Source organism: Capricornis sumatraensis, chromosome 3 (genome assembly GCF_032405125.1).
Source record: "Capricornis sumatraensis isolate serow.1 chromosome 3, serow.2, whole genome shotgun sequence".
In the NCBI taxonomy this organism is placed as follows: domain Eukaryota; kingdom Metazoa; phylum Chordata; class Mammalia; order Artiodactyla; family Bovidae; genus Capricornis; species Capricornis sumatraensis.
This window is the reverse complement of record NC_091071.1, coordinates 107,426,501-107,454,002: the sequence shown is the minus strand read 5'-3', so window position 1 is coordinate 107,454,002 and position 27,502 is coordinate 107,426,501. Positions and strand designations below refer to the sequence as shown.

Below are 27,502 nucleotides of genomic sequence, written 5' to 3'. Positions count from 1 at the left end.
TCCTTGGCCTGGGGATGTCCATTTCCAAGACTAACACCATTTAGTGTTAGAAAAAAAAAAAGAAACAAACTTGGATTTCATTGGCTAGGCCTGTGAAGATTTGTTGTTTTTTTAAATTTTTTCTTTTTGCCTCTGTTCCTCCAAATTTGATCAAGGGACATTTTTTGGAGGGCTGGGTGATGTGGAAAAACCACCATTGCCCAGGCAGAAATTCTCTGCCCTTGAGGGAAATACATTCTTCTTGGAGTGAACCAGGTAGGGGGTTAAAAAAAAAAAGAGGGAGATGAGCCATTTGATTGTCTGAGGAGGCCCTGGTTACTCTACAGTGATATGGCTGGTATGATTCAAGAAAGGGCCCTGCTTTAAAAGCTTGGAACCTGAAAACAGGCCTCTCTGAGGCTTGGGGCTTTTCCAGGGAGCCTGTGGTAAGGCCTGGCCCCCGCAGCGTGCCCGTCTGAGCCAGGCCAAGTTCGCGGGCACGCCTGCCCAGTCCGGATGTCTGAGGAGGACCTCGCGTGTGTTTGGGACAGCTCTGTAATCAGAATCGGGGTCTCCGGGAGGAACTGGACACTCTTTCTTGTTTTCCCTTTGTCCTCAAGTCCTTTTCTTCACACCACACTGCTGCTTCTGGTCCTGGCTGGAGAAGGGAACACAGGTGTTGAAGCGACTGGCCTCAGACTCAGATCCCGCCCTGAACTGTAGGTCCTTCACCTTCCCTGGGGGCCGTAGCTCCTCCAGCTGTGCTTCCAGATGTGTCCCTGGGCTCTTTTGCTCAGAACTGCTTGGACAGAGCTCCCGGCCACCCTGAAGAGCTGTCCACCCTGCTCATGCTGCCTCGTGGCGCAGCCATCTCCCAGGACCAGATGCTGGGTGATGGCCGTGCATCTTCCTGCCTCTGAACCTCAGCGATTGCTCTTCCCTCCAGCTGCATGCCTTTCCACCACAGAGACGGCTCCCTCCTCTCCTTCCAGGCCCTTTCAGAAGCAGAGCCCCACCCCTGCTTCCTTCTCGTTCTTCGTGGCATTTAAACCACCTGTCATGACACTGTTGTGACTTTGTTTATCATCACCTTTCTCCCCCACTTAGATTAAGCTCCCAGAGAGCAGGGCGTTGTATCTGTTTTGTTCCCCACAGTATTCTGGGGCCTCAGCACCTGCCTAGCACATAGTGGGGCCCGCGGGTGAATAGCAGCAGTGTTCCCTCCACTCGGACTCTGTGTAGTACAGCTCCAGCTGAGGCTAATTTGAAAATCACAGTGACTCAGTGATGTTTTCAGTGAGACAGGAAATGAGAAGAGATTCCCTATGAACTGGGTGTCCAGATGCCTCCAAGTAGCTATTTATGCAGGATCCGGACATGGGAACCGTTGTGTATTCTGGAAGGCATTGGGAATGTGTTTATTTGTGGCTTGTGGAAGGATTCTTTACTAGATGTGTGACCTTGGGCAAGTCACTGATGTTTTAAAAACCCGCCTCCTCTTTTAAGAAACAGCAGATAAAATATCACTGACCTTATAGGCTTGCTGTAAGGATTGCATGTGACCAAGCTTATCAAATCACTTAGACTAGTAACGTGTATTTGTTATGAATTATTGCTCACTTTGGCCTGCACGGACCTGCAGTAGCCACGAGCCAACGAGAATGGTCAATGTAGACCTGATGTTGTTTATTCACTTGAATATGGGGCTCCAGGAGCTTGTTTTTGTGGCTGTTCTTAGTATTTACAGAGGACAGGACCCGACCAGACAAGAGAGGAAATAAGCTGTGGTGTGGAGGAAGCAGGCTTGCCACTCCCTCCTAAACAAGATTGGCAAGGCGTGCCCAGCAGGATCCCCAGGGTTGCTGTGACAACACAGATGCTGGGCTCCACCCCAGGGTTGAGACCCGCTGCTCTGGACTCTATGGAGAGTCTGGCGCTGCCCAGGCTCCCTTTTTAAAGGTCTGTTAGCACCACTGAGTGACTTTGGCATCTTTGAAACAGAATGTGTGATTGTCATTGTCTTCCTATTTGAAGATAAGTCTTTCTCTAATGGGTGTGGGATGGACCAGTGCAGCCTCTCTCACTTTGTCTATGAAGTGGGCACCTTTGGAGCAGTTTCTGGGAGTGGATGGTGAGTGGGGAGGGCTATGCTGTGGCTCCTCTTTCCCGACAAGGAAGATGCCCTGGAGTCATTGGGAACTTCGGATGACAGTGGACTTGACCTTTCAGAGCCTGTGGACTTTTCTATACCAATTGCTAAGTTGCTTGAGTCCTTTTCCATGCAGCTGGCAAAGTGTTAGGAAAAGGGAGAGAGCAGCCCAAGAACTCCATCCTGGCTGTTCACAGATTCCGTAAAGCACTAACTACTGTCCAGAGGCCTAGATAAGATCCAATCTCAGATTGTGCTGCCTCAAAATTCCTTGAAATCCTCACGACCCTCCCCACAGCACAGGAATAGCGTTCACTTCTAGGTGCAAGTTCAAGTCACAGCTTAATTGCCTACAGCTAACCCAGGAGAGCATGCAGTCAGTGATGCTGAGCCTCTGAAGCTGTTCTCCATTGTGTGGTAATTGTTCCCTTTGTGACCTGGTCTGGCTGTCTGTGACAATTGCAGGGTGAAGGGTACATCGGTTTAGATGTGGGTGAGTTGTCCTCTGAATGGCTTGAAGAACTCAGATGAAATGGAGCTTGGTCAGTGACCGAAATGCTTCTCGGAAGGGTAGGGGGTGTCAGGGTACCTGTGGCCAGTGTTTTGGAGTTCTGAGGTAGAATACATTATTCTGACTGCGTTTCCAGATAGCATTTCATACCTCTGTGATGGTCAGTGATATGAACATTGATAGAAAATTCAGAGCATCTGAAACTTGAGGCTGACGAAAACCTGCGACCCTCCAGGCACTTTTCCTGGGTCAGCTTCTTTTTTCTTCAATTGTGAAAGGAAAAAAAAATTCATTTTCAATTCCAGCAGCCATGTGAGTCACTGTTTCAAAGCTGTTCAACACAAGATAAAAGATACTATTCCATAAAACACACAAGGGCAGAGATAGTCCCAAGTCCATCATCGCATTCTTACAAATAAAGAATAAGAAAGAAAATACTCCTTACCCTCAAACCCAGATAAGTTTGATTTCTCTCTAGTCCTTTATTTAAATGCAGATGGATATACGTATGCTTATTTTTTTAAATTGGAATATTTTATACAGAGCTTTTAAAACTCATCTTTGTTGTATTTCCTCATCCATTAGGTCTTTTTAATGACCATACACTTTTCCTTTTTCATCCAAACGTTTCATTCAGTAAACGTTTATTGAGTTCTTGGGGTCAATAGCTTGTGGCAATAAACAGAGATGACAGGATGGACCTGCTCTCTGCCCTCCCCGGGCTTCAATCTAGTGATTTATTCCATTTTAGGAATAGTTGGACATCATATAATGTAACCTTTTTGCTGGTGTTTGGGTAGTGTCCACAGCTTATCTGTAATAAATAACACTGTTCTCTTTTATAACTAACACTGCTTCGAATGTCCTTGTACAAAATGAATGGACTGTATTTTGGTCATTGCTCTAACCGTATTATCTTTCTGTGGAAAGGTCACTTTCAAATTAATTTTCAAACATGTAACTGATGAAACTTGACATTCCTGGCAGTCAGTGGGAATGGGAGGTTGGGGTTAATTCATTTTTCATTAGCACCTTCCTTTCTCATTATCGCCCTGTCTTTTGCTGGTTTCTCTAGAGCAGTGAATGAATCTGCTCTGTGGTCCTCTGGTTCGAGCTCTGCCCTTGAGGGTGGCCATGGTAGAGAGGGATTTGCGTTAGGAGCAAGCCCAGATATAAATGATTTTTGGCAGTTCTGATGTAAGTCCTTGCTCATTGCACAGTTGGCTCTGTGCCAGTGAATCGTGGCAGCTGCGCCTTAAATATAGTTCTCGATTGTGGCTGGGCCCAGAATCCTTGACGTGTGGATTGTGCAGGTTCCAGTGGAGTGGCTTGAGGATGGAACCTGGTACCTCTGACTCTGCAACCGAGCCTGATAGACTGCAGGCTAGAGAACCCCTGCTTGGGAAGCATGTCGCAGGGGAACGGGGTGGGGTCAGCACAGCCTTGCTTAACTGACTTGCCGATCTGGGCAGTCAGGGTTTATCACCCAATCTCACAGCTTTAGCCAATAGAACTGATCTTTTTCCACCAGCAGGACCCCCTTTCTTTAGTTTCCATCTCTTTGGATCCCAGCTATGGGGGAAGGTATAGCTGGCAGTGATAAATCCTTGACTGTTCTGTTCAAGGATATGAAAACCTCTTCCAGCCTCTCTCACCATTACTGTCATGGTTTTCTAGAAATGAAAACTTACGGAGCTGCCAGGGCACCTGTTCTGAGATTTTGTTGATCTCACCCTTTATCAAAGAACTCCTGGCCTGATAGAAACCAAAGCTTTCTTTCCCCAGAGGGACATTTAAAATGTTTTCACTTACTTTGATCTCATCTTTGTCATGTTCAATAAGTTTTCAGAACACAGAATTGCAATAGTAATGTTGGGATTAAATTTTTATTACTGAGGCTTTGAAGCACAAACAAAATTTTAAAAGTCTGTTAGTAATTGGAAATTGTAATCCTGCTGAGGATACAGTTTATGGCTGTAATAACTATAAAACACAATGATAAATATGAAGATATTATACTGGAATTTGGAAGAATATTTTTACTTTCCTTTCTTTATTAAACTATATGAAATTAGTCTTGAGTATTCAGTCTTATCAAATATATGGGTTAACATTAAGACTAAGAATGCATACAAAAATACTCTGTGTTAAGTTTAAAATTGCAATAAAACTCTTTAACAGTTCTTGCAGATTTAGCTGTGAAATACAAAGGTGAGAAACAATTGTATCACCTAGAAAGGTATTGCTTATTCAGCCTTATTTGTGGGAAGACTGTAGTTCATTTATTTGTTGGTTCATTCATTTACTTATCCACTTAGGTAACACACCCTTACTAATTACTGTAATGTGCCAGGCACCGTGCCAGTTTGCAAGGACTCAGAGATGAACTTGGGATCATCTTTACCCTTGTATATTTTATTGACACAACTATCTTTTATCTTGTGTTGGAATGCCTAGAAATAGTGACTCAAATAGCTGCTTGAATTGAAAATGAACTTTTTTCTTTTTTTCCACATTGAGAGAGAAAACATGCCTACCCAGGTAAAGTGTCTAGAGAGGCCAATGTTTTTAATAGCCTTGTATTCAATTCATGGAATTTAAGGGAGAAGACACAGAAAAACAAGTTCTTCATTATGTTTAAGTGTTGGAGTTGCTCACAGAACTACCCCATCAGTGAGTCTTGAGGGAGGTTGGGGTATGATTTAACAGGGACACATTGCAGAAGCCCAGGACTTAATCCCTACTAAGTGTGATCAGAAGCAGCAAGTCAGAGATGCTTGCTGGCTGGAAGGTCCATAAGGTTCCTTAAGAAGCAGTAAAGCATGGTGGGTAAGAACTGTTGGGTCTGGACCAGGTTGCCTGGGTTTGGACCCCAGATCTGCAGTCACGTGGGACAAATTCGTTAACCTCTATGTACTGTGGTTTATGTATGATGGAGGTGGGAATGGCAACAAGTTTCTCATATTGTCTTGGTGGGACCAAATGAATTAATCCATGTAAAATGCTTAGCCCAGTAACTAACACATGAGATTTAATAAATGGTGTTGCTGGTGCTGGTGGAGGAACAGTAGTAGCAGTTGCATCAGTATAGTGATAATAGCAGCAGTAGCAACCTTAGCAGTGGTAGCATTGGAGTAGAGTGATGATGGTGAACATCAGCATTCTGCTCATCATCATGAATTCCTTTATACCATGTCATAGAGTCACACAAGATCCATCTGTGTAGGTGGGATCAACAGGAGATAGATAGTAAATCACATTTATTGATGGACTGTGTTTTAAGAATCAAGGAAGAATGTCTTCTTAATGCCGATGTGACCACCGTGTATTGTATCCAGGGTGTGTATGCCACCAATAACTATCACAAAAAGCTGTGGGTTAGGAGACTCTCTCCAGGAGTCCTGTTGCCTTTTAACAAAAGGGCAAAAGCCTGAAAGGGGTTACCAGCTCTTGAGAGACCTGCAGCATGGGCTGTCAGCTCCCGCCTTTCCTCATTGTACTTTCCATCATATTTGCAGTAGTGTCACCATGGAAGTCATACATAATGCAAGTTTAGTGACTGTCTTTTCACTCTTCATTCTTTCTCCCATAATCCTTGTGTCCAAGTTCTATCTTGATAGCTCCGCAGAAGGGCAGTGCGGAGGACAAGCGTTGGGAGAATGTGCTTAATTCAGTGGTTCTCGAATGGAGTGCAGTTGTACTCCCCAGAAGGGACATTGGCAATGTCTGAAGACATTTCTGGTTCACACAGGAGGATTGCTACTCTCATTTAGTGGCTAGAGTCCAGGGATGCTACAGACACCTTACAGTACAGGATAGACTCCTTCCTCCTGCTCCCTACCCTCCTGGCAAGCAAAGAATTATCTGGCCAAAGTGTCAATAGCGTAGAAACTGAGAAACCTGAGTAAAGCCAGACTAGCAGATCGGGCCTCTGTGTATGGCTAACTACAATTGCTGGTAAGAGTTAAATGCCCTTTTTACACGTGGATGCCTTGGCTGACAATTCAGGCTCTGGGCAAAGATGTTGAGATTGGGAGGCAGGGCAAGGGAGATGGATATCATTTATCTGAGGAGTGGTTTCTTTAGAGTGCACACAGCCACCTCTGAGAAGCACCATGGCCCCCATCTGTGTGGCTAGCCTCTGGCAATCTTCAGAGCTCTGGAGAGGCAGTCAGTGCTTCAGAGTCAGTGTAAGACCAGAGTTGGTGGCTGACTCCTGCTGTCTGTGCCAGCTAATGATGTGTCAGGGACAGGCTGTGAGTCACACTGGTTGTCAGGCTGCAGCCCCCAAGGAGCATGATCTTATGACCCTTTGGATAAAACGATAAAGCTTTGCATCACTCGGGGAGAGATTTCTCTAGGAAGGATGAGAGCGTTTTCCAAAGGTTTTATTTTTTTAACTTATCTATGTAACAGCTATGTAGCACTTATTATGTGCCAGGCAGTGTTCAAAACATTTTACAAATATTAACTCATTATGTCTCATTATAACGCCAAAGAGGTAGGCTTATTCTTTTCACTCTTTTGCAAATAAGGGTACAGAAGTGGAGAGTGAGGACTCAAACCTAGAAAGTGATTAGAGTCTAAGCCCTTAATCACTAGGCTGAAAGTCACTGAATTTCACACTTGGTTTCTTTTCTCAGCCCTGGCTCTTGACTTCTGGCTGGTAGCAGCGAGGCATGTGGGAATTAGGCAGACCTGAGTTGAGTCCCCATTTGTGATTTTGTATGTTTGGAACCACAAGCATATTGCTTCCTGTCTGTGAACCTCAGTTTTCTCATCTGTAAAATGAAGTCACACCTGCTTCATGGAGAATGTGAAGTTATTAATAAATGCAGTTCCTTATATATGTGCATGGCACCTCATAGACATTCAGGAACTCTTAGTTCCTATTTAACCTTCTTTGTTATAATCTTATTTTTGGCCAATTGCTCTTTTGCATGGCCAGCTTGTCTTAGAATCTGTGGGTAACATCCTCAATGAAGAATAAAAAGTAGACCTGGTCAGATGTTTGTTAGAGAGACTGAATGAACAGACTGCTACAGGTCTTAATGCTGTGAAGAAGTCTTGGGTTTGGTGTTGGGAGTGATGGGGAGATTGAGATTATGCTAAGCACAAAGATCCAGACTTCCAGGATAAAGATGTGGGTTCTGTTTCCAGTCTTTAGTGAGCTTCAGTGATGCTGTCTGTTAACCCCGGGAATGCAAACTTGCATGTCCATGTCAGTTATGTGTCTTGTTTCTGTTCGGATGAGTGTTTCTCTCTTGACTGGAAGTAGAAAGGCTGCCTGCTTGTTAGTGGACAGTCATTGGCTGTGCCCTGGGGTTGGTGGATTGGCCCAGTGTGTGCTTCTTTCCTGGCCAGATCTGAGCACCTGTTCATTGTAAGTGTGCTCTGTTCCCAGCAGAATGGAAGGTTCCCCTTTGTCTGAATTCAGGATTTTGCTGCATCCTGCTCCCCTGGCACACTCCCAGTTCATAAGTGAATCTGGATTCTGTTCACATAGCTGCTGCCCTGTGGTCCTCCTGCCTTTCTCACATGTTCAAGTCAGACTGTCTTTGAGTTTCCAGAGGAGGGGGCTAACTTAATCTCTCTCTCTATGTAGATTACCTTGTATACAAACTTAGTAAATACTTATGTAGGCCTGAAGATAATGCGTCTGTAATTTATCTGGAGAGAAGTACATTTCTCTGTAACCCATAGGCAGATATGTAAGAAAGAGAATCAATGCTTAAATGTAAGCACCAGAAGAAAATGGTCCCAGCATCTAGAACAATGCTTGGCACATAGTAGTTGTTTAATTAATATCTTGAAGGAATGAACTCCTTCTCTGATAGCTCAGTTGGTAAAGAATCTGCCTGGAATGCAGGAGATCCCCATTCGATTCCTGGGTTGGGGAGATCCACTGGAGAAGAAATAGGCTACCCACTCCAGTATTCTTGGGCTTCCCTTGTGGTTTAGCTGGTAAAGAATCTGCCTGCCATGCAGGAGACTTGGGTTCAATCCCTGGGTTGGGAAGATCCCCTGGAGAAGGGACAGGCTACCCATTCCAGTGTTCTGGCCTGGAGAATTCCATGGACTGTATAGTCTATGGGGTTGCAAACAGTCGGACATGACTGAGCGACTTTCACTTTGAATAAATGAATGAATCTGGTCTTTAAGTGTGCTTCTAAATTCATTATAGTTAACTTTGGATTATCCAGCATATCTGAAATCTGAAACTGTAGCTTTTATCTTGTTTTGTTATTTAGTCGCTGAATTGTGTCTGACTCTTTTGTGACTCCATGGACTGTAGACTGCCAGGCTCCTCTGTCCATGGGATTTCCCAGGCAAGAATACTAGAGTGGGTTGCCATTCTCTTCTCCAGGGTATCTTCCCAACTCAGGGATTGAACCCGCATCTCCTACATTAGAAGGTGTATTCTTTACCGCTGAGCCACCAGGAAAGCCCATAACTTTTTATTAAGTATTACTATATGTAACCAACAGCAGTAAAGACTTTTCAAAAAATTGGGACTTGTAAGCGTGTGAAGTAAAGTCAAGTCACTCAGTCGTGTCCTACTCTTTGCGACCCCGTGGACTGTAGCCCACCAGGCTTCTCTGTCCATGGGATTCTCCAGGCAAGAGTACTGGAGTGGGGTGCCATTTCCTTCTCCAGGGGATCTTCCCGACCCAGGGATCGAACCCGGTCTCCCGATCTCTGAGCCACCAGGGAAGCCCAAGAGTATACAGTGCTAAAAAACAAACAAAACAACGAGCTTGATCTGGACGTTTTCAAGGCCTTCTTGCATTTGGGGCTTGTCATTCTGTGTGTTAGTAACCACCACTGAGAGGAGGAAGAATTGAGTGCTTTGGTAGGATGCTAAATAACAGCATCTCTCAACCTACTAGCTGAACAGTTTTATGTCACTTACTGTGAAGCTTGTGTTACAGAGCAAACTGATGTGTTTTGGACTCTCTGGGCCCCTTGAGTGTGGCCTCTGTTGCCTTTCAGGTGGAGTTTGTTAGGACAGGTCTTCATGTGGTGCCTTTTGAATAGCCACATTTTGTTCTTCACATCAGAGGGAGGGAAAGAGAGAGTGAGCGTGAGTGTGCATGTGTGTGCCAGGCTGATGTGAGGGGGACCGGAGGATGTCTGAGCTGTTGCATTAAATCCTGTGCATGTTTGCTGTTGCAGATCTGAAGAAGACTCTTGCTGTCTTGCTGGATAACATTCTGCAGCGCATTGGCAAGTTGGAGTCAAAGGTGGACAACCTCGTAAGCAACGGCACAGGGACAAACTTGACCAACTCCACCACACCTGTTCCCAGCTTACTTGAGAAAATTAATGTGGCAGGTAAGGACCACGAGTCTACGCCCAGACGTGGAGTCAAGGCCTGCTCTGAACTAGGAAGAGACCCACAGGGGCACAGTGGTTCTTATTGATATAAGATAAATCCCATCAACTTAGTATGGTCCCTATAACCCTAACTTTAAATTTATTTTTGAATAATATGTTCAAAGGCTTTTACAGTCTCATCATGATGTGTAATATTGGGTGGTTTCTGTGATATGTTTCCCATAATGAGCTCCTGGAATTACTTTTAATGAGAAGATTCATAGCAGGGATAAAGGAAATACAGAGGTGATCTGGGAGGCTCACACCAGGTAGATGTTCCTTCCCCTCCCCATTTTCATCAAACAATTTCAAAAGTCTGTTCCACATAATAAATTCTCTCCTCCCTGCTGTTAAAGAAGAGCCATGGCAAACTTGTCTCCTCTGTGTATCCGGGGAAATAGGCGTTCTAGAAATGGCATTCGGGGAATAAATGGCCCCTGCCTGATCTTGGCCTGATTCTGTAGCCTCTTGTGGACACCTGGATGTGTGTGTCTGACCCCCTTCTTGAAACTGGACTCTTGGATAAAAGAAGGGAAATGGATTTAAAACAATCCCCATAACATACACAACGTGTATTGTCCACAGCTCACATTTGGACCCACCCACCCACTCCTCCGCCGCCGCCTCCGCAGCATTGCTCTGCCCTGACGTTGGCCTCTTGGCTTTTGTGGTTAAGCTAAGCCTTGGCCTTGTTAGGGTGACCACTGTCATTTCCTGGGGACCCAGGACAAAGCAAAGAGCTTTGATGAGGATAAGGATTAGGTGCTTTGAGTGAATGGCTGTGAATGAGTTGTCTATACTCCTGGTGGGTGGTATACAAGCTCTAGCTAATAGATAAAATAAGTAGCTGGGTTACTTTAGAAATTTTAAAAATTGACTTTAGTATCCTCTCTGGCTTGTTTTTCTCTCCCTTTCTTATAGGAAACTCACAGCCTTTAAGTGAAACAAGATTCTTTTCCTTTCCTACCTCCCAGTGTCAAAACATTTAACTGTTTCATATTATGCAAGCTTGTTGTATTACTTTTCTGCTGTGTTCTCTGCCCTTTAGCAAGTTTTAAATTGCAAACTATATTTCTAATAATCCAAAGTATCTGACCAAACAGAGGCATTAAAAATAACTTTTAATTACAACACAGAGGCAGTGTCATCTGGGCCATAAATCCTGTCTTCCTTGCAGTTTCCAGCAGCTTCTGTAATTAGACAAGAAAACCTCCCACTGTGTTGAGCTGCTTATTAATAAATGGAACCCAGGCCTCTCCAGCCTCCACTCCTCCACCCCTGTTCCCAGTAAGAAGCGCTGTTGAGAAGGTCCTCCCTGATTTCCTGGCAGTTCCGTAGGGTCCTGTTTCAGAGGGTTGTGCAGGGGGCGGGGTGGTGTCCCGTCTCTGGCATCGCCGCCTCCCACTGCTTCTGTCCTGGAGGGCCCGTGTCCACGTGTCTGCCATCATTCTCTTCCCTGATAAGGGATCTTGCTGCCTCCGACTGTCTTGTTTGTGTGCCAGGCTCACAGGGAGATTTTCTGTCTGAGTTTCAAGTCCCAGGGTACACAATTGTGGAATGAAATGTGATGGAGGCGGTGACCACTCTTTTCAAATGGAGTCCCTGACCCGTGCCTGGAGCTAGTACACTTGGTTAACAAATATCTCTAAGCACATTCTCTAAGTCAAGGGTCCCCAACCTCCAGGATCTAATGCCTGATGATCTGAGGTGGAGCTGATACAATAGCAACAGAAATGAAGTGCAAATAAATGTAATGCACTTGAGTCACCCTGAAACCACCCCCCCCTTCCCTGTCCATGGAGAAATTGTCTTACATTGAATCGATTCCTGGTGCCAAAAAGATTGGGGACCTCTGCACAAAGTCATTGGATTTGAAAAGGGCTTCTTTAAAAGTGCCACTGGTACTGTGCTTTTACTAATATTTATAGAACCAGAGTACTTGGTTTTTTATCTTTCGTTTTAGGGAAAAGGGAGCTAATTTAAAGTTCTGCCTTGGATAACTAACCTCATTCTTACTTGTTTTCATCTTTCGTGTGTGACACGCTCCATACCTTTGAGATTTTTACTGGCCAATTAGAAAAAGAATACACATGCGTGGGATAACACAAACTATGGTCACCGTAAGAGGGGCTGTCTTTGGAAGGCTTCTGATAGGAAGGTAAACTTAGAAGGTGGTTAGGACGGAGGCAATTGAGGATTGAGGAGGAGACACAGAGTAGAGATGGATTGCTACCCAGGTAAGAAGGTAGAAGGAAGGAGAGGAAAGTGGCCATTCTCCGCCATTAAACTGTTTCCAGTTTCTGAGCCTTGGAGGGACTTGGAGCCTTGCTTTTGTTTACTCTTCTCAGCATCTCAGAAGTAAGTGCTTTCACAGGTTTTATGAGTTTAAGTATGTGGGATGGGGTGGGACTGAGGTAAAGACCTCCTAGTGCCAAGTAGAGAAGAGATCATTTTCCCCGCTCCTGGCTTTCCATTTTGTGAATCATCTCAAACGGTGAGTCTAGAAAAATGTGCTCCCATTTTCTTCGAGGTTCCTAGAGAGCTGACAGTTTCCTGGACTACTTAATATCCTGTCTAAAATAGAAGTTCTTTCTGTCTGAGGGTCTGTTTCTTTGGCTGACCTGTGTGTTAAGCCACAACGAAAAGAAATGTCATCCTTCCGTGTGTGCGTGCGTGCACATGCTCCCCTGCCAGACACTGCACTAGCCTCAGTGACTACAGATGTGCCGTGAAGAATGCAGGCATCCACCTCTATTTCCTCCAAAGGTCGGAGGGGCCGCGATATCTTGTCAGAGAACACACACGTATTCTTTATTTGCCAGGTCTGTGGGTTAGTGTGCCACGAAGAGGGCCAGAGCACTGAAGTTCCCAGTCCTAGTTTGTGGTCAGCCCCTCATGGCTTCTTTGCCCTCTTCCCTGATCCTTGCCAGGCTAGCAGTTCTCACATCCCTCCTGTCATAGCAGGGGCGGCTTTTGAGCTATGAGAGTTTGTTTTTTATAGGGTTCCAGTCCTAGTTGAGTGAAGTTGTTCTTCCCCGCTCGCTGCATTAAGACATGTGGTAATTGCTCAGAAATGTTCTCCCTGGTGTGTCTTTAACTGCTTACTCTGGTGTCTTATTGCTAACGAATGTTTCTGATTGCTTACTGTTGTGTCTTATTGCTCGCTGATATATCTTCTGGTTGACTATAAACTGTATCTAAATTGGATACCATAGCAGTTGAAGAAGAATTCTCTAAATTTATTTTCTTTTTAGGGATATGTGTGTGTGTGTGTATGTGTCTCCCCTTTCCTTGCTCTGTTTAACTATGTTGTATGTGATTTTTATCCAAAATGGCTTGTCTTGCCAAATTTATTACTCTAGGGCTTTTTTATTATGTGAAAATGAATGTTCCCCTAGAGAAATTGTGGTGGAAATGGACTTTAGGAAAGTAAAGAACGAGATTTGAACTGCGTTTTTGAGCAATCTTTATCTTACTGAAGAGGAAGGTGGATCAAAGAAATGAAAAAATAGGTTGAAAAAAACTTTTCAATCATGAGAAATCATGATTTCTCCAGGTTTAATCAGTGATAGAACTTGTATATTTCCTTGTCAAAATTACTTATTTTGGGAATGGCACTTGGGTTTTTTTTTTTTTTGAAAGACCAATTCTGCTTTTCTCTGGATTTGTGATTTTGAATTCTTTTTTTTTTATAATTAATTTTTTTAAATTTAATTTTAAAATCTTTAATTATAGGTCAGGGTCGGTGGTTCTTGGCCATGTATTGACACAGGGGAAAGGTAAAGAGCTACAGGTGTGTGCTGTGAAAATGCTGGCCTGCTGAGGACTGTCATTGTCTGCTTCTATCCTTGTTTGGCCATCTGTGTCTTGTTCAAAGCCTGGCTGTTGAAGGTGTTTAGTAAGTACTGTCCACATGGATTGGATTATGCTGGAGGGGAGAGCATTTCACTTCTGCAAGGAATTCCTCCCTGTAGCTCCCCTTCTCCACTTACATGTACAGGGATTTGCTTACGAGTGGGACTTGGCTTCTCATTTTCTTGTTTTAGACAACAGTGGCAGACACCATCTAAGAAATACAACTCCGTGTTTCTCAACCATGACTGAACTTCCCGTGAGTGATTTGGTGCTCTGGAGCCCTTATAGTATGTAATGGTTTCCCACTCTAGGCTGTAATATTTGTGGAGAGTGGGGATATTGTGCAGCTCTCTGGTGAGGGACGGGGAGGCAGGAGTGTGGGCACTAGTGTGTGCAAATTTATTCATTTATACTCTCAAGGGCCTGTTGTCATTCAGCATCGGCTGAATAACTGGCCAATGCTGACAGTTGACTAGAAGACAGAACATCATGACCACATCCATCCGCTTGTGCTGTGATTGCTTACAGTTGCAAGGTGAATGAATTGGGAAACATTCGCAAAATCGAAAATACAGGCACAGCTCAAAAGGATGCTTTCTGATACTGAGTCTAAACTGAACATTAGGCAACCCTGCGTTTTCCAAATGTCAGTTTCAGCATGCAGCATATTCTAGTATTTGGAGTTGAAGTGCAGTGTATTTGAACTGGGATGTTGTTCTCAAGAAAAGAACCATAATTGTTATCCTTAGCATTCGAAAATTAAAAAATGTTCCTGCTGAGTTCCAGGGACTGTGTTTGGAAGTACAGCTTCTCCCGCCTTGGTGCTGCTAATGGACCTTGAAATGAAGTCACACCTGTGCTGTTGCCTTGTTTGTGTCCCTGTGACATCAGATATGCTGGCCCAGCACCTGGGGTGTCCCAGCCCCGCCCAGAAACCAGCACAGCGGATGACTTTCCCAGGATCAGGTTTCAGCCTGTCAGTGGCACTGCAGGTGCTGCCTGAGAGAAAGGAGAGAGAGAAGACTGATCTTTATTAATTAAAGAAAGATTTTTTATTAATCTGAGCAAGAAACCAGTATGTTCCTTCTGTCCATCTACCTGTCCTTTTCGGTGTCATTCTTTGCACAGGGGGCAGTAAGTATTTGGCTATTTGTCAGAAACAGTCCCTTTAGTACCATCTCAGAGAATGGATGTCTTTGTTGGTCTGGTTTTCACTTTGTGTGGTCAAGGGCAGTTTGATTTTTATCACAAGGAAGGAGGAAAAGGAAGAAAATACAGTTTAGGGGGAGTGGTGCTGACCTGTGTTCCTGGGTATTTTTCTTTTCTTTTTTTTAAGCTTCTTATTTTGGATTAGGGTATACCCTTGTGATAGTTTTAGGTAAACAGTGAAGGGACTCAGCCATACCTATATGTGTATCCATTCTCCCCCAAACTCCCCTCCCATCCCTGCTGCCACACAACATTGAGCAGAGTTCCATGTGCTATACAGCACGTCTTTATTGGTAATCCATTTTAAATATAGCAGTGTGTACATGTCCATCCAAACTCCCCAACTATCCCTTCCTCCCATCCTTCCCCCGGCAACCATAAGTTCATTCTCTTAAGTTTGTGAGTCTCTTTCTGTTTTGTAAGTTCATTTGCATCATTTCTTTGTAGATTCCACATGTAAGGAGTGCCATAGGGTGTTTCTCCTTCTCTGACTTACTTCACTCGGTGTGACCGTCTCTGGGGCAATCCATGTTGCTGCAGATGGCCTAACTTCATTCTGTTCGGTGGCTGAGCAGTATTCCATTACATGTGCGCGCCTCATCTTCTTTATCCATTCCTCTGTCAGTGGACATTTAGATTGCTTCCATTCTTGGCTGTTGTAAACTGTGCTGCACTGAACATTGGGGTGCACGTATGCACCTCTCAGTTCTCGTTTTTCTCCGTATATATGCCCAGAAGTGGGATTGCAAGGTCATATGGTAGCTCTGTTTTTAGTTTTTTAAGGAACCTCCATACTGTTCTCTATAGTGGCTGCACCAATTTACATTCCCACCAACAGTCTAGGAGGATACCCTTCTCTCCCCATGCTCTCCAGCATTTATGGTTTGTGGATGTTTTGATGATAGCTCTTCTGGCTGGTGTGAAGTGATATCTCATTGTAGTTTTGATTTCTCTGTGCTTGGATATTAATATCATTGGTTCTCAACTGCCTGAGGTTTTTTTTTCCCCCCAAGAAGTTTTGGTTGTCACAACAGAGAATGTTGTGATGTCTAGTAGACAGAAGCCAGGGATGCTGCTGAACAGCCTGCGGTGCACAGGCTGGCCCACAGCAGAGAATTATCTAGCCCCAAATGTCAATTGTGTGGTAGTTCAGAAACCCTCATCTGTAAGGCATTGTTGAAAATTGGTTTTCCCACTTATGACCAGTGGAGAAAGATGTTTGAGACATTGAGGTTTCCTGATCACCAGCTGAAACGTTTAGTCTCCTTCCCCATTCCTACCAAGGCAGTTTGCAAGCCTCACCACTTTTAGCTTTGCAACTGGTCTTTGAAACCTTTGAAAAATGTTATACACTCCCAGAAGACTGTTCTAGGATTCTGACCTTAAGAAGCCTCTTTCCTGGACCCAAACCGTACAATTTTGGTAATTTGCATTTTACTCTGGCTTATATAGAATATAATTATTTCTTTTCATAAAAGAGCCACTAATTCAGAATAATGATGGCAGAGTAGTTGGAGAGAGTGGATTTAAATTACCAGGATGTTTTAGAAGAAATTCCATTTTATTAATTTTAAGTAGAGTATATAATTATCTAGATATGAGCGAGTAAATTAACTAAGTTTAGGGAAGCAAGAGAGGTCCCTAAAGATCTACTTCACAGCATGAAATACCTTCCAGACCTTAACTGGAGCAACATAAAAGAAGATGAGACAGGAAAGGTAGGTTGGGGGATCTGCGAAGAGTTTTTAATGTAGTACTAAGGAGTTTCTGTCTTATTCTGTATGCAGTGACAGCTGATGAAGGTTTAAAGCAGGCAGATGATTAGATGAGGTCTATATTTTCAGAGAAAAATGTGGATGCAGAATGCTTTCAAAGGGGGTCATAGAGAAGCCAGGTGAAAGTTTAGTTGACTTGTGTAGAAGGACTGAAAGAGAGTGTGAGGGAGGCTAGGGAGAAGGAGAGGATTTGAGATCCACATCGGCTGGAGCTCACCTGATGGGGTTGCTGGTGGACCATGGGAGGCAGCAAGGGAGGAGGCGTCATAACGATTCTCGAGGATGGAGCTTGCATGATGGAACACTGAGGTGGTGCATTTATGGAGGAAAGAAGCCAGCAAAGGCAGGATTTGGGAAAGACAGTTGCCATGTGTTAATGTGGACTTTGGAGTATAAATTGCTTTGCTGCAAGCCATTTGTTTAGAAATACCAGTTTAAAGGAAGTTGGAGCATTAGTTCTCAGGAGATGAGGGACATGAAAGGCAGTGTTTGTTCCATGCTCCTGCTGCTGCTGCTGCTAAGTCACTTCAGTCATGTCTGACCCCGTGCCACCCCATAGATGACAGCCCACCAGGCTCCCCCGTCCCTGGGATTCTCCAGGCAAGAACACTGGAGTGGGTTGCCATTTCCTTCTCCAATGCATGAAAGTGAAAAGTGAAAGTGAAGTCGCTCAGTCGTGTCTGACTCATAGCGACCCCATGGACTGCAGCCCACCAGGCTCCTCCGTCCATGGGATTTTCCAGGCAAGAATACTGGAGTGGGGTGCCATGCTACCCAGGCTCACACCCTGCTCTGCTTCGTGACATTGGGTCTGTTTCTTAACGTTTCTCTTTTTTTATATTTATCTATTTGGCTGTGTCGGGTCTTAGTTGTGGCACGTGGAATCCTCACTGTGGCGTGTGGGAGTCTTGCGTTGTGGCACGTGGGCGTCTCTAGTTGTGGTGTACAGGCTCAGTGGTTGCAGCACCCAGGCTTAGCTGCTCCACAGAGTGTAGGATCTTAGTTCCCCAACAAGGAATGGAACCTGAGTCCCTTGCCTTGTAAGGTGGATTCTTAGCCCCTTGAGCACCAGGGAGTCTCTCTTAATCTTTCAAGGCTTACATTTCCTCTTCTATAAAATTGGGAAGATAATAATAGTGCCCAATAGTCCCCCAATAATAATAATGGGGGTTGTTTATGAGGGTTAAATGAGATCAGCAAACTACATAGAAACATACGTGTTGCAAAGTCAGCACTAAATAAACATTGTTAGTTACAGTTTAAAGGCTACACATTTGGAATATTGATATAAGAATGAAGACCAGATTGACTAATTATTAGTTGTTAATCTTATATGTAATATAATACTGACTAATTGTTAATATCACCACAGTGAAACTAATAACATATTTGAATAGTGTTTTATGGATAAGAAAATATTTTCATACACATATATTACTTCCTTGAGTATTTTAAACTTGAAGTTTCCCAGCTGACCTTCTTGTCTATTCTTAGAGACTTTTGTTATCAATACTGAGAGGAAATCCACGTATTTATCAGTAATCAAGCAGAAATAGAATTGGGGGCCCATGTAGTTGGCGGGTTTGGAAGATGAGGCCGAGATCACACTGCTGGGTGCAGGCAGGCTTGGAACCATCTCCAGGAACCTCAGCGGTACTGCCATTAGCACCGGCGTCACTCTTTGGCCATCCTCACAGGGTGGTGGCAGAAATGTTGCCGGAGACTCTAGATTTCTGGCAATACTATTTGGGAACAGCTTGGGTTGCAGTGTATGCCTCTCCACGACCCACTGACAGTGTGCAGTAACCTCCTGACTGACTGGGCCTGCATCACCCAGTCAGGTCACCCCGAGATTTCATGATGGGAGAGTGTCCCTAAAAAGATTCCAAACAAGCATATAGAACATAGACAATGATCAGGGACTCCTATCATGTATGGTTTGGATTTCCAGAGTCGTCATAAGCCCAGCTCAGGCTTCTCTTTCCAGCAGGATTCAGAGGACAAGGCTTCTGGAATGCTAGCCTTTCTGCTTCCCCATTTTATTTTAAAGTCTAATGAATTGAATTGTTACAGTGTTGCTTCTGTTTTATGTTTTTGGATTTGGGGCTGGGAGACATGTGGGATCTTGGCTCCCTGAGGAGGGATCAAACCTTCCCCCCCTGCATTGGAAGGTGAAGTCTTAACTGCTGGATGGCTGGAGAAGTCTCCTGCCTCCAGTTTAAATGCTGCTGTGCCTGAGTGTGTGCCCCAGCCCTTCTAGGAACTGGCCCAGCCTACAACGTATTGTTTGTGTGTGCCCAAAATGTTGCTTTGTTTTTGTCCTCAACCTGAATGCCCTCCATTTTTCTAGCTTACCTTTATTTATCATATTTTTTCAAGACTCACCTGATGCACTGTTTCCCATAAGAAGGCTTCCTTGAGGTCCTTTGCTCTCAGGGATTTCTTTATGTTTTACGTTCCCCACAACTACTATGTGATCCCTGGATGTTTCCACAGCCAGGCTCCAAGCCCTTCAAAGGCATGGGCAAAATAGCCTGTATTTTCCCTTTCAGCCCTATAAGCCTGGTATATAGCAGTGAGCGAAAGTTGCTCAGTCGTGTCTGACTCTTTGTGACCCCATGGACTATACAGTCCATGGAATTCTCCAGGCCAGAATACTGGAGTGTGTAGCCTTTCCCTTCTCCAAGGGATCTTTCCAACTCAGGGATCGAACCCAGGTCTCTGCCTTTGCAGGGAGGCTGGTAAATAGCAAGTTCTCAATGAATGTTTGTCCAGCTGAACGCATGCCTCCCACATCCTGAACGGGAGGAATGTTTGTCCAGCTGAACACATCCTGGCCACACACCAGGTCAGCCACAGTTCTGAAACTTTTAGCACAACACTGGGGTCTACACTCTCAGTTCTGAATCACTGTGTCTGCTGCCTTGGCAGTTTCCTGGATATTTTAGGAATTCCTGAAAGTACCTAGAAAGTTGACTGCTAAGTTGCTCAGAAGGAAAAATACTTTTGCTTTCCTGTGCTTTCTGGAAATTATGATTCCATAATAAGGTAATTTACTTTGTCATTTTTTTCACAGGTAATTATGAAAATGTAAGTAGGATTAAAAAAGAATTCTCACCAGCTACGCTGTATTGAAAGTGAAAAATATTAGTCATTCAGTTGTGTCCGATTCTTTGCAACCCCGTGGACTGTAGCCCGCCAGGGTCCTCTGTCCATGGTGTTCTCCAGGCAAGAATACTGGAGTGGGTAGCCATTTCCTTCTCCAGAAGATCTTCCCAACCCAGGGACCGAACCTGGGTCTCCAGCATTGCAGGTGGATTCTTTACCATCTGAGCCACCAGGGAAGTCTTATATTAGGGATTTCTCTTAATGAAGAGTTTTTGTAGAAGAGAGGCGGGGACCCACCAGTCTTAATGCTTTTGGACTCATTACTGACACTTCAAAGTGGCTTTTTCCATTTCAGAAAGTGAGAGTGAGTATCCCTTTGGGAGGATCCCATGCTTCCCCAGCTGTTTGAAGGAAGGCATCATGGGGAACAGCAGCCCTTAGGAGCTTGCATGGCATTGGCCTTGGGAACTTGTGCAGGCTTTACTGTGTTTATGAAAATGCCTCCAGGGTGGTTCTGCGGATGGGAGATAGGACATGCCAAAATTAGACGTGTTTGTTTTAATCAGAAGGTGACAGATCCCACTTGCTCTAATTTGGCTTAATGAGGTATGTGTATACAGTTGTGCTATCAGCTTGCATATGGTATTGATTCAAAAGACGTTCCACAGTGACAGCCCCGCATATGCTTTACCCAAGATGTTCCCTTGTCTTTGCCGCCTCATCCTCTCTCTACCTGTTCAACACATTACTTCAATAGAAGCCACCTAGATCCTGAGATGTACAAACCCAGCAACATTTTGGAATGAAAGCTGTTTGGATGGAAGCAGGGGACTGTCTCTGTCTCCACGTGGTTGAAAAGGATTTTTCCGTTCAGAGGCTTTTGCGGTTTTGAGGGATTTTCTTTTAAGCCGTGCTTTTGCTTTGCATATCCCTAGCTTCTAAAATTAGGCAGCCTCAATGAAAATCAGGTGCCAGTTCAGTTTTTTCTGTCCTCGTTGGATCTCAGAAAAAGAAGAAATGCAGCCTCTGTGGTAAAAGTGGTCTGAAGTTCTTGGCTGAGTTTAGAAATGAAGGAAAAAGGTGTCCAGTTTGAAACGTGGAGAAGAGGTTCTGAGTTGCCCCGTGGTTCAACCTGCTGACCTCATTTCATGGCGGTCTCCTTTTCTGTCCCTCCTTGGCCTGTGGACATGGGCATATCCCATGTGCACGATCACAGCCTCCCAAGTCCATTCGTGCCGGACTGAAGGTCTGTTGCACTGACGGAGTCAGCAGAGGGGCTCCTGTCACGGGTTGACAGAGGGTTTACGGTGCATTTTGATGTGCTTTGTCTGAGGTGACCAGCTACACTATGAACTCCTTTTAAAAAAAAATTTATTGAAGTATAGTTGATTTGCAATGTTGTGTTAATTTCTGCTGCACAGCAAAGTGACTCACTTGTACGTATATATACATATATATTCTTTTTTCATGTTCTTTTCCATTATGGTTTACATGGATCTTGTTGTTTATCTATCCTTATGTATAATAGTGTGCCTTTGCTAATGCCGAACTCTCTGTCTACTTCTCTCCACCTTCCCCCGCCTTGGGAACCACAAGTCTTGAACTGCTTTAAAGCTGTCTTGATGTCTCATCTTGGTGAACTTCCCAAGTCAGCATCTACAGTGGAGACTTTCCTCTTTGTTGGGTGCAGCTGGAAATGGGCTCTTGAAACAGAGTCATTATGAAAGAACCATGGTGAACAGCAAGTGAAGTCTAGTGGGAGGGGAGGGTGGTCAAACCGCGGTCATAGGATTCTGGTACAGACCCTGAACCCTGACTGCTTGGGTTCACATCCCAGCTCTTCCCCGTCCTAGCCATGTGTCCTTGGAGAAACCCAGTCAATTTCCTTATCAGTAAAATGGGATTAGAGGACCTGGGCTGTGGTGCTGTTGTGAAGACTGTGACTTACTCCTTGGAAAACACTGAAGGCCACACACAGAATAAGAGCTCAGTAGGGTTTGGGCACTGGGACATGCACAGCCTAAGGATGCATTTCAGGGCTGGACCTGTGGGCCAGGCGGGCAGAAGATGGTCAGTGCCTGGTGAGTGTGTGAACCACCCAGTTCTCATGCCATTTTTCCTGGAGAAAACTGGACCTGGGGAACGAAATTCCTGGAAGCTTCTGGCACTCATAGACTGGACAGTTGGTATCAAACGATCTTGAGCAGAACTCTCAGTCCCCTTTCTAACCTGCTGTTGGTGATTTCTTACTGTTGCAGAGTCTTAGCTTTGTCATCAGAGAAGGCGATGGCACCCCACTCCAGTACTCTTGCCTGGAAAATCCCATGGATGGAGGAGCCTGGTGGTCTGCAGTTCATGGGGTCGCGAAGAGTTGGACACGACCGAGCGACTTCACTTACACTTTTCACTTTCATGCATTGGAGAAGGAAATGGCAACCCACTCCACTGTTCTTGCCTGGAGAATCCCAGGGACAGGGGAGCCTGGTGGGCTGCTGTCTATGGGGTCGCACAGAGTTGGACCCGACTGAAGCAACTTAGCAGCAGCTTTGTCATAGGTGCCAGAGACATAGTGATGCCCATGTTCTCCCCATGAGTGGCAAGTGTTTGATGAGATAAATGTGTGCTGGGAGCCTGGCATGGCGTCTTGTCCCCACTTACCTATCGATCCCACCCTTTGTGGTTAGTGCCCTGTTGGAAGGGAGGAGTCCAAACATAATACAGCAAACATTGATGTGCCTTTTATACCCAGCCCTGCCTGGAGGGTGCTGGGTCTCGTGCCAGGCTTGGGGCGGTAGGGGTGTGGGGGCGGTTCAGGGGCAGATGGTGGTGCAGCCAGGTCAGAAGCTAAGGCTACTGTGGGCAATACAGGGCTCGCCATGTAGCAGAGAAGGAAGAGAGGTTGACGGTGCTCACGGTACCTATCTTGGCTTTCAGCCTAGAGCTTCTTTCAGGACCTGTTGGCTTTGCCTGGAGAATGACCTTCAAACTCTGTAGCCATCTGGGGATCGGTCTGGGAATGGCCTACAGGGATTGGCACAGAAGGAATGCCCACTAAACGATGGCTGTCATATGGCCTTCGTCGCAGCCAAGTCTGGCCTTCTGGAAACTGTGCTGACCCTTCACTGCACCGTCTCACTCCAGAGCAGGGTGGGGAGCTCTTACGCTGTAGAGCTCAGCTCCCAAGGGAAGGCAGTCATTAACCTGTCTAAACTTTATGCTAATATAACTTTCTCAATAATTGCTCTCATTAAGGTTGGTTAATAGGAGCAGTACATGTTATAGCAAGATGAGCTAAAGAACAAAGTAAATATTTAAGACTTTATTTCAGGGTGCAGTTGGGTTGGAGTAAAGAGAAGATTAGTAAAAGCTGAGTCTGATGGTGTCTGATGTGGAAATACAGTGGAGTTCTTGGGTGAGGCTCCAAGGGTTTCTCTTGGATGGCTCACCTGCACTGAGCTGGGGGAGGCCAGTGGGTGTCTTCTGGGGGACAGTTGTGAGCTCTGGTCTCTCCTTACATTTCTGGCCCCCATGAGACAGAGTAACATGGCAATGTAGAGAAACTGCCTTCTCTGTACTCCCAGGCACGCTGTGAGGATTAGGAAGGTAGCTGTTGGCACATGGCTCTGCCATGCAGGGAGGATGTTGTTCACTAAAGGCAGAAGGGCATTAGCAGCAGCTGAGCTGGCCAGAGAAGGCCGTGATGAGTGCCTGCCCCTGGCTGGCCATGCTGACCTGTCATCTGAGGGCACCAGGGGATTAATTTAACATGGTTTTCATGCCTCTAGGCTACCAGTGACCAAAAGCAGCCATAATCTCTGTCTTTGAGTTTATGTAATAATAGGGTACTAGTCTCTAAAGGAAAGGCTTTTATAAACAGAACTTTACTTCTGTGTTATAAAAAAGGGATAAAATTTGACTGCTAAAAATTTAGAAATTACAGCTAAGCCCAAAGATAAAAATACAAAGCAGCAGTTATTCTGTCACCCAGAGATTAACTGATTTGCTGCTCTCCTACCAGATACTGTGTGTTCTGTGCTGGGTGCTTCCTAGCCACTGGAGATAGAGGGGTGAGCCAAACCAAGTGTCTTCATTCATGAAGGTAACATCCCAGCAGTGAAGGCAGATGATCACCAAATACAGAAACACACTGTGCCCAGTGGCGATAAATGCTGCAGGAGACAACTAAGCAGGGTGAGGAGATGCGGAAGGGGGCTGTTTCAGGCTGGGTGGGTTGTCAGGGAAAATCTCTCTGAAGAAGTGGCATGGATGGAAATCCAGATGAATGAGGAAGCGAGCCACGAGGCCACCTGGGGAAGGTTGGTCTTTGCACAGGGATCCCTGGCACAGCCTTCCTAGGTGCATTCAAGAAACACTTGTGTGCTCTTTAAATCTTTTACTGCAGAAGATGGCTTATTAAAACCCTCAAAGAAAACATTTACTATCAACTGTATCACTTGAGGTTTATGCTTCTGCTAGGCTCAGACTGGGTATCTGTGAGATGGTAACGGAACCATGGTCAGCTGTTGTGTTAACGCAGTGGTTTGGTAGGCGATGACCTACGTGTGTGTAGAAGCCATGAGTACAGGCCCCATGCTCGAGCTGTTGCAGTTTGAATCTGACTTCCACCAGCCATGTGGCTTTGGCTAAGTCATTTAGAGAAATCAAGTCTCAGCCCCCTCGTCTGTACTATAGAAATTAGTTCTATGGGACGTTGGGAGGACCTTGTGAGAAGGTGCTTATGAAGTAATGGCAAACAGAAAGTGACCAGAAAACACTGGCTCTTATGATGATGACCAAAATGCGGTTTTGGCAAATGGTAGGTGACTTTGTTCCATAGACGCTTTAACCAAATCTAAGACACTTGTTGTCCGTTGTATTGAAAGGTGGGAAAGAGATGGATTGGGAGTTTGGAATTAGCAGATGTAAATTATGATTTATTCGAGTGGATGAACAACAAGGTCCTACTATATAGTGCAGGGAACTATAGTCAATATTCTGTGATAAAGTGTAATGGAAAAGAATATGAAAAAGGATGGTTTTATATATAACTGAATCACTGTGCTGTACAGTAGAAAGTAATACAGCATTGTAAATCAACTATCCTTCAGTAAAGTTTCAAACAATTGTATTTAAGGCACCAGAGTGGGGACAAGTTCTATTCATTTGCCAAGTAGGCGTAATATAATCAAAGCTTTAACAGAAGGATCATGCATTTGGGGTGGGGTTTGAGCTTTCTGTCATGAAGTACATGCAGATTTGGTTGGAGATCAACAGCTTCTCTGTTTCTGCCTGTCTCTTCAGATTTAAAACCATTGTTGAATGTAGTGTTTGTTTTTGTAGAAACTGTTCTCAGATTTGGGGATGTTGGTGTGTGACAGAGAGTCTTCAGAAGGACACAGTGATGTCGTCATTGGTCCTGTGTGGTATTTGTGTGGCTTGCTCTACACTCGGTTCTTAGCTCTCAGCTTACTGCTTCCTGAGAGATGGTATGTAGATGAGAAGTCATCATGGTGTATCTGGGTCCAAGATGCAGATTTTCTTAGTGTTTCAGTCGCCTCCTCTGCTTTCCTTGACTCAAGATGAATTCTTGGACACATGGAGTCATGAGACGAAGGTCTGCCCCGCATCCTAGCTCCACAAGAATTCCTTCTACACATGGCCTCCAGTCTCTGCCTGCTCTGTTCTTAGATCCAAAGGAGAGAATCATGTGCATTCCCCTGGCCACTGGGTTTTCTCTGTGTGACGTCAGGGATGCCAAGATGTGGGCATCAATGATGGAAGGTTTCGGAGAATACGTGAGTGGCTCATGATTGACTGGCTAGCATTTAGAAGATTTCTGAATGTAAGCTGGCCACAAGTTTGAGGAATGCCAGGCCTTTTGTGCAGTGAGCTATGGTGAAGGGGTACAGGAGTATAGAACCCAGGAGGTCTGGGTTCTAGATCTACCGCTCTCAGAACTGACTGTGATATCAGTCTTTCTGTTTCTTCTTTCATAGACAGATTTTCATGGACTCTTAGAAATAGAGAAGACTTTCTATTTAGAGCACCCTTTCTAGACTAAAGGCTACTCTAACCTTTCCCCCACATTGAGTGACTGCAACCTTCTGAAATCCTTGGTGGGCTGCTTTTCTAGCCTAGATCTTATGAAGCATCAGTGGATCTCTGTCTACGAGGGGTTAACAGATTATGGCCCATTGGTCACATCTGGCCCACCACCTGTTTTTTAAATAAAGCATTGAAATCCATTTGTTTCCATATGTGGCTGCTTTTATGTTACAAATATAGAATTGAGAAGTTGTGGTGGAGACCATATGATCCACAGAGCTGAAAAACATTTACTTCCTAGCTCTTAACAGAAAAAGCTTGCTGCCCCGGCTCTAAATGAGCGGTGCTCCCTGGAGTGCAGTGCACGGCCTGTGCTTTATGAGCTATGGCCCTGGTAGGGCTCAGCCAACATGAAAGATAACCGTCTGAGCTTGGGGCCATTCTGATTACTCATCTTGGCTTTGCCTTCTAGAATAACTCCTAATCTTTGAGACTTGTGTCATGTGACTGCAGAGTATTCCTTTTCAGGCATTCCGTCCTCACCCTCTCAGATCTCTCCCAGTCCATTCCTGCATGATGTGTGGTATCTCCATTCCCCCCTCCCCAGACCCCATGCTGGCCTCTGAGCATGCTCCAGTTTGCCGGGACTCTGCGCTTACAGTGGGATACCGGGGCTGTGTTCATTCCTCTGGAAACTAGCTGCATGGTTCAGAGCCTGGAAGAAAGGAGGGGCCTTACCTTCCTCTTGATGCTTTAAAGTTTTTATTGTCTTCTGAATTAATAGTTTTTTCTTCCATTTTTGGCTTTCATTTAAGCAGTGAAAGAGCAGAGGCATGGTGAGAGCACTAGAGACAACTTCCAGGTTGACATTGGCCCAGTGATCAGTATGGTACTGGTATAATTGCTGGACCAGGTACAATGCAACTAGTTAGCCAGTCCCTTTCCCATCTTAATCGCAGGGATATCATTAGGAGTGACGTCAAGATGTCACGTCAGAGGACATTTCACCCTTCCCTCCTTTCCCGATCTGGTACCCCTTTACGAAGGGGGAGGGATGCGTTTGTGGATAATGATCGTTTAGTTGGTGCTCTAATTACTCTTAAGTCATTTATGTAGTAATCTGCTCTAGAATTTGCCAGGAATGAACAGGAAGCTTATTCTTTTCATAATCTTATCTCCTCTACCACATTTGAATGGGGGAAACATTTGGCCATCTCTGGTCTTCTCAACAATTTCTAGATAATGGTGCAGGTATTCCCATCCTTCAAATCTATATCATACTTATACTTTGCCACCCTACAGATTTTGGCAATAGAAATTAAAAGCAAAGTCGTTGAAAACACTGTTAAAAATGTTTAAAGCCCTGTATGAAATTACTATGAGAATAATCACCTAAGTATGCCTTGTGTGGCTGTAACACACTGACCTTGGAACAGCGTAGCTTTTTGTTATTCACCACGGTACATTCCTCGTACCTCTTGAACTTTCATTTCT

The 27,502-nt window shown here is 44.8% G+C and overlaps 1 protein-coding gene across 1 annotated transcript in view; it reads left to right on the top strand.

Annotated features, from left to right (window-relative positions):
• Nucleotides 1-27,502, top strand: part of MGAT5 (alpha-1,6-mannosylglycoprotein 6-beta-N-acetylglucosaminyltransferase) — a 238,563-nt gene that overhangs the window by 6,041 nt on the left and 205,020 nt on the right. The window contains exon 2 of the mRNA XM_068968274.1: nt 9,816-9,974. Coding sequence (XP_068824375.1) covers nt 9,816-9,974 — 159 coding nt within the window. The remainder of the gene's footprint in view (nt 1-9,815; nt 9,975-27,502) is intronic.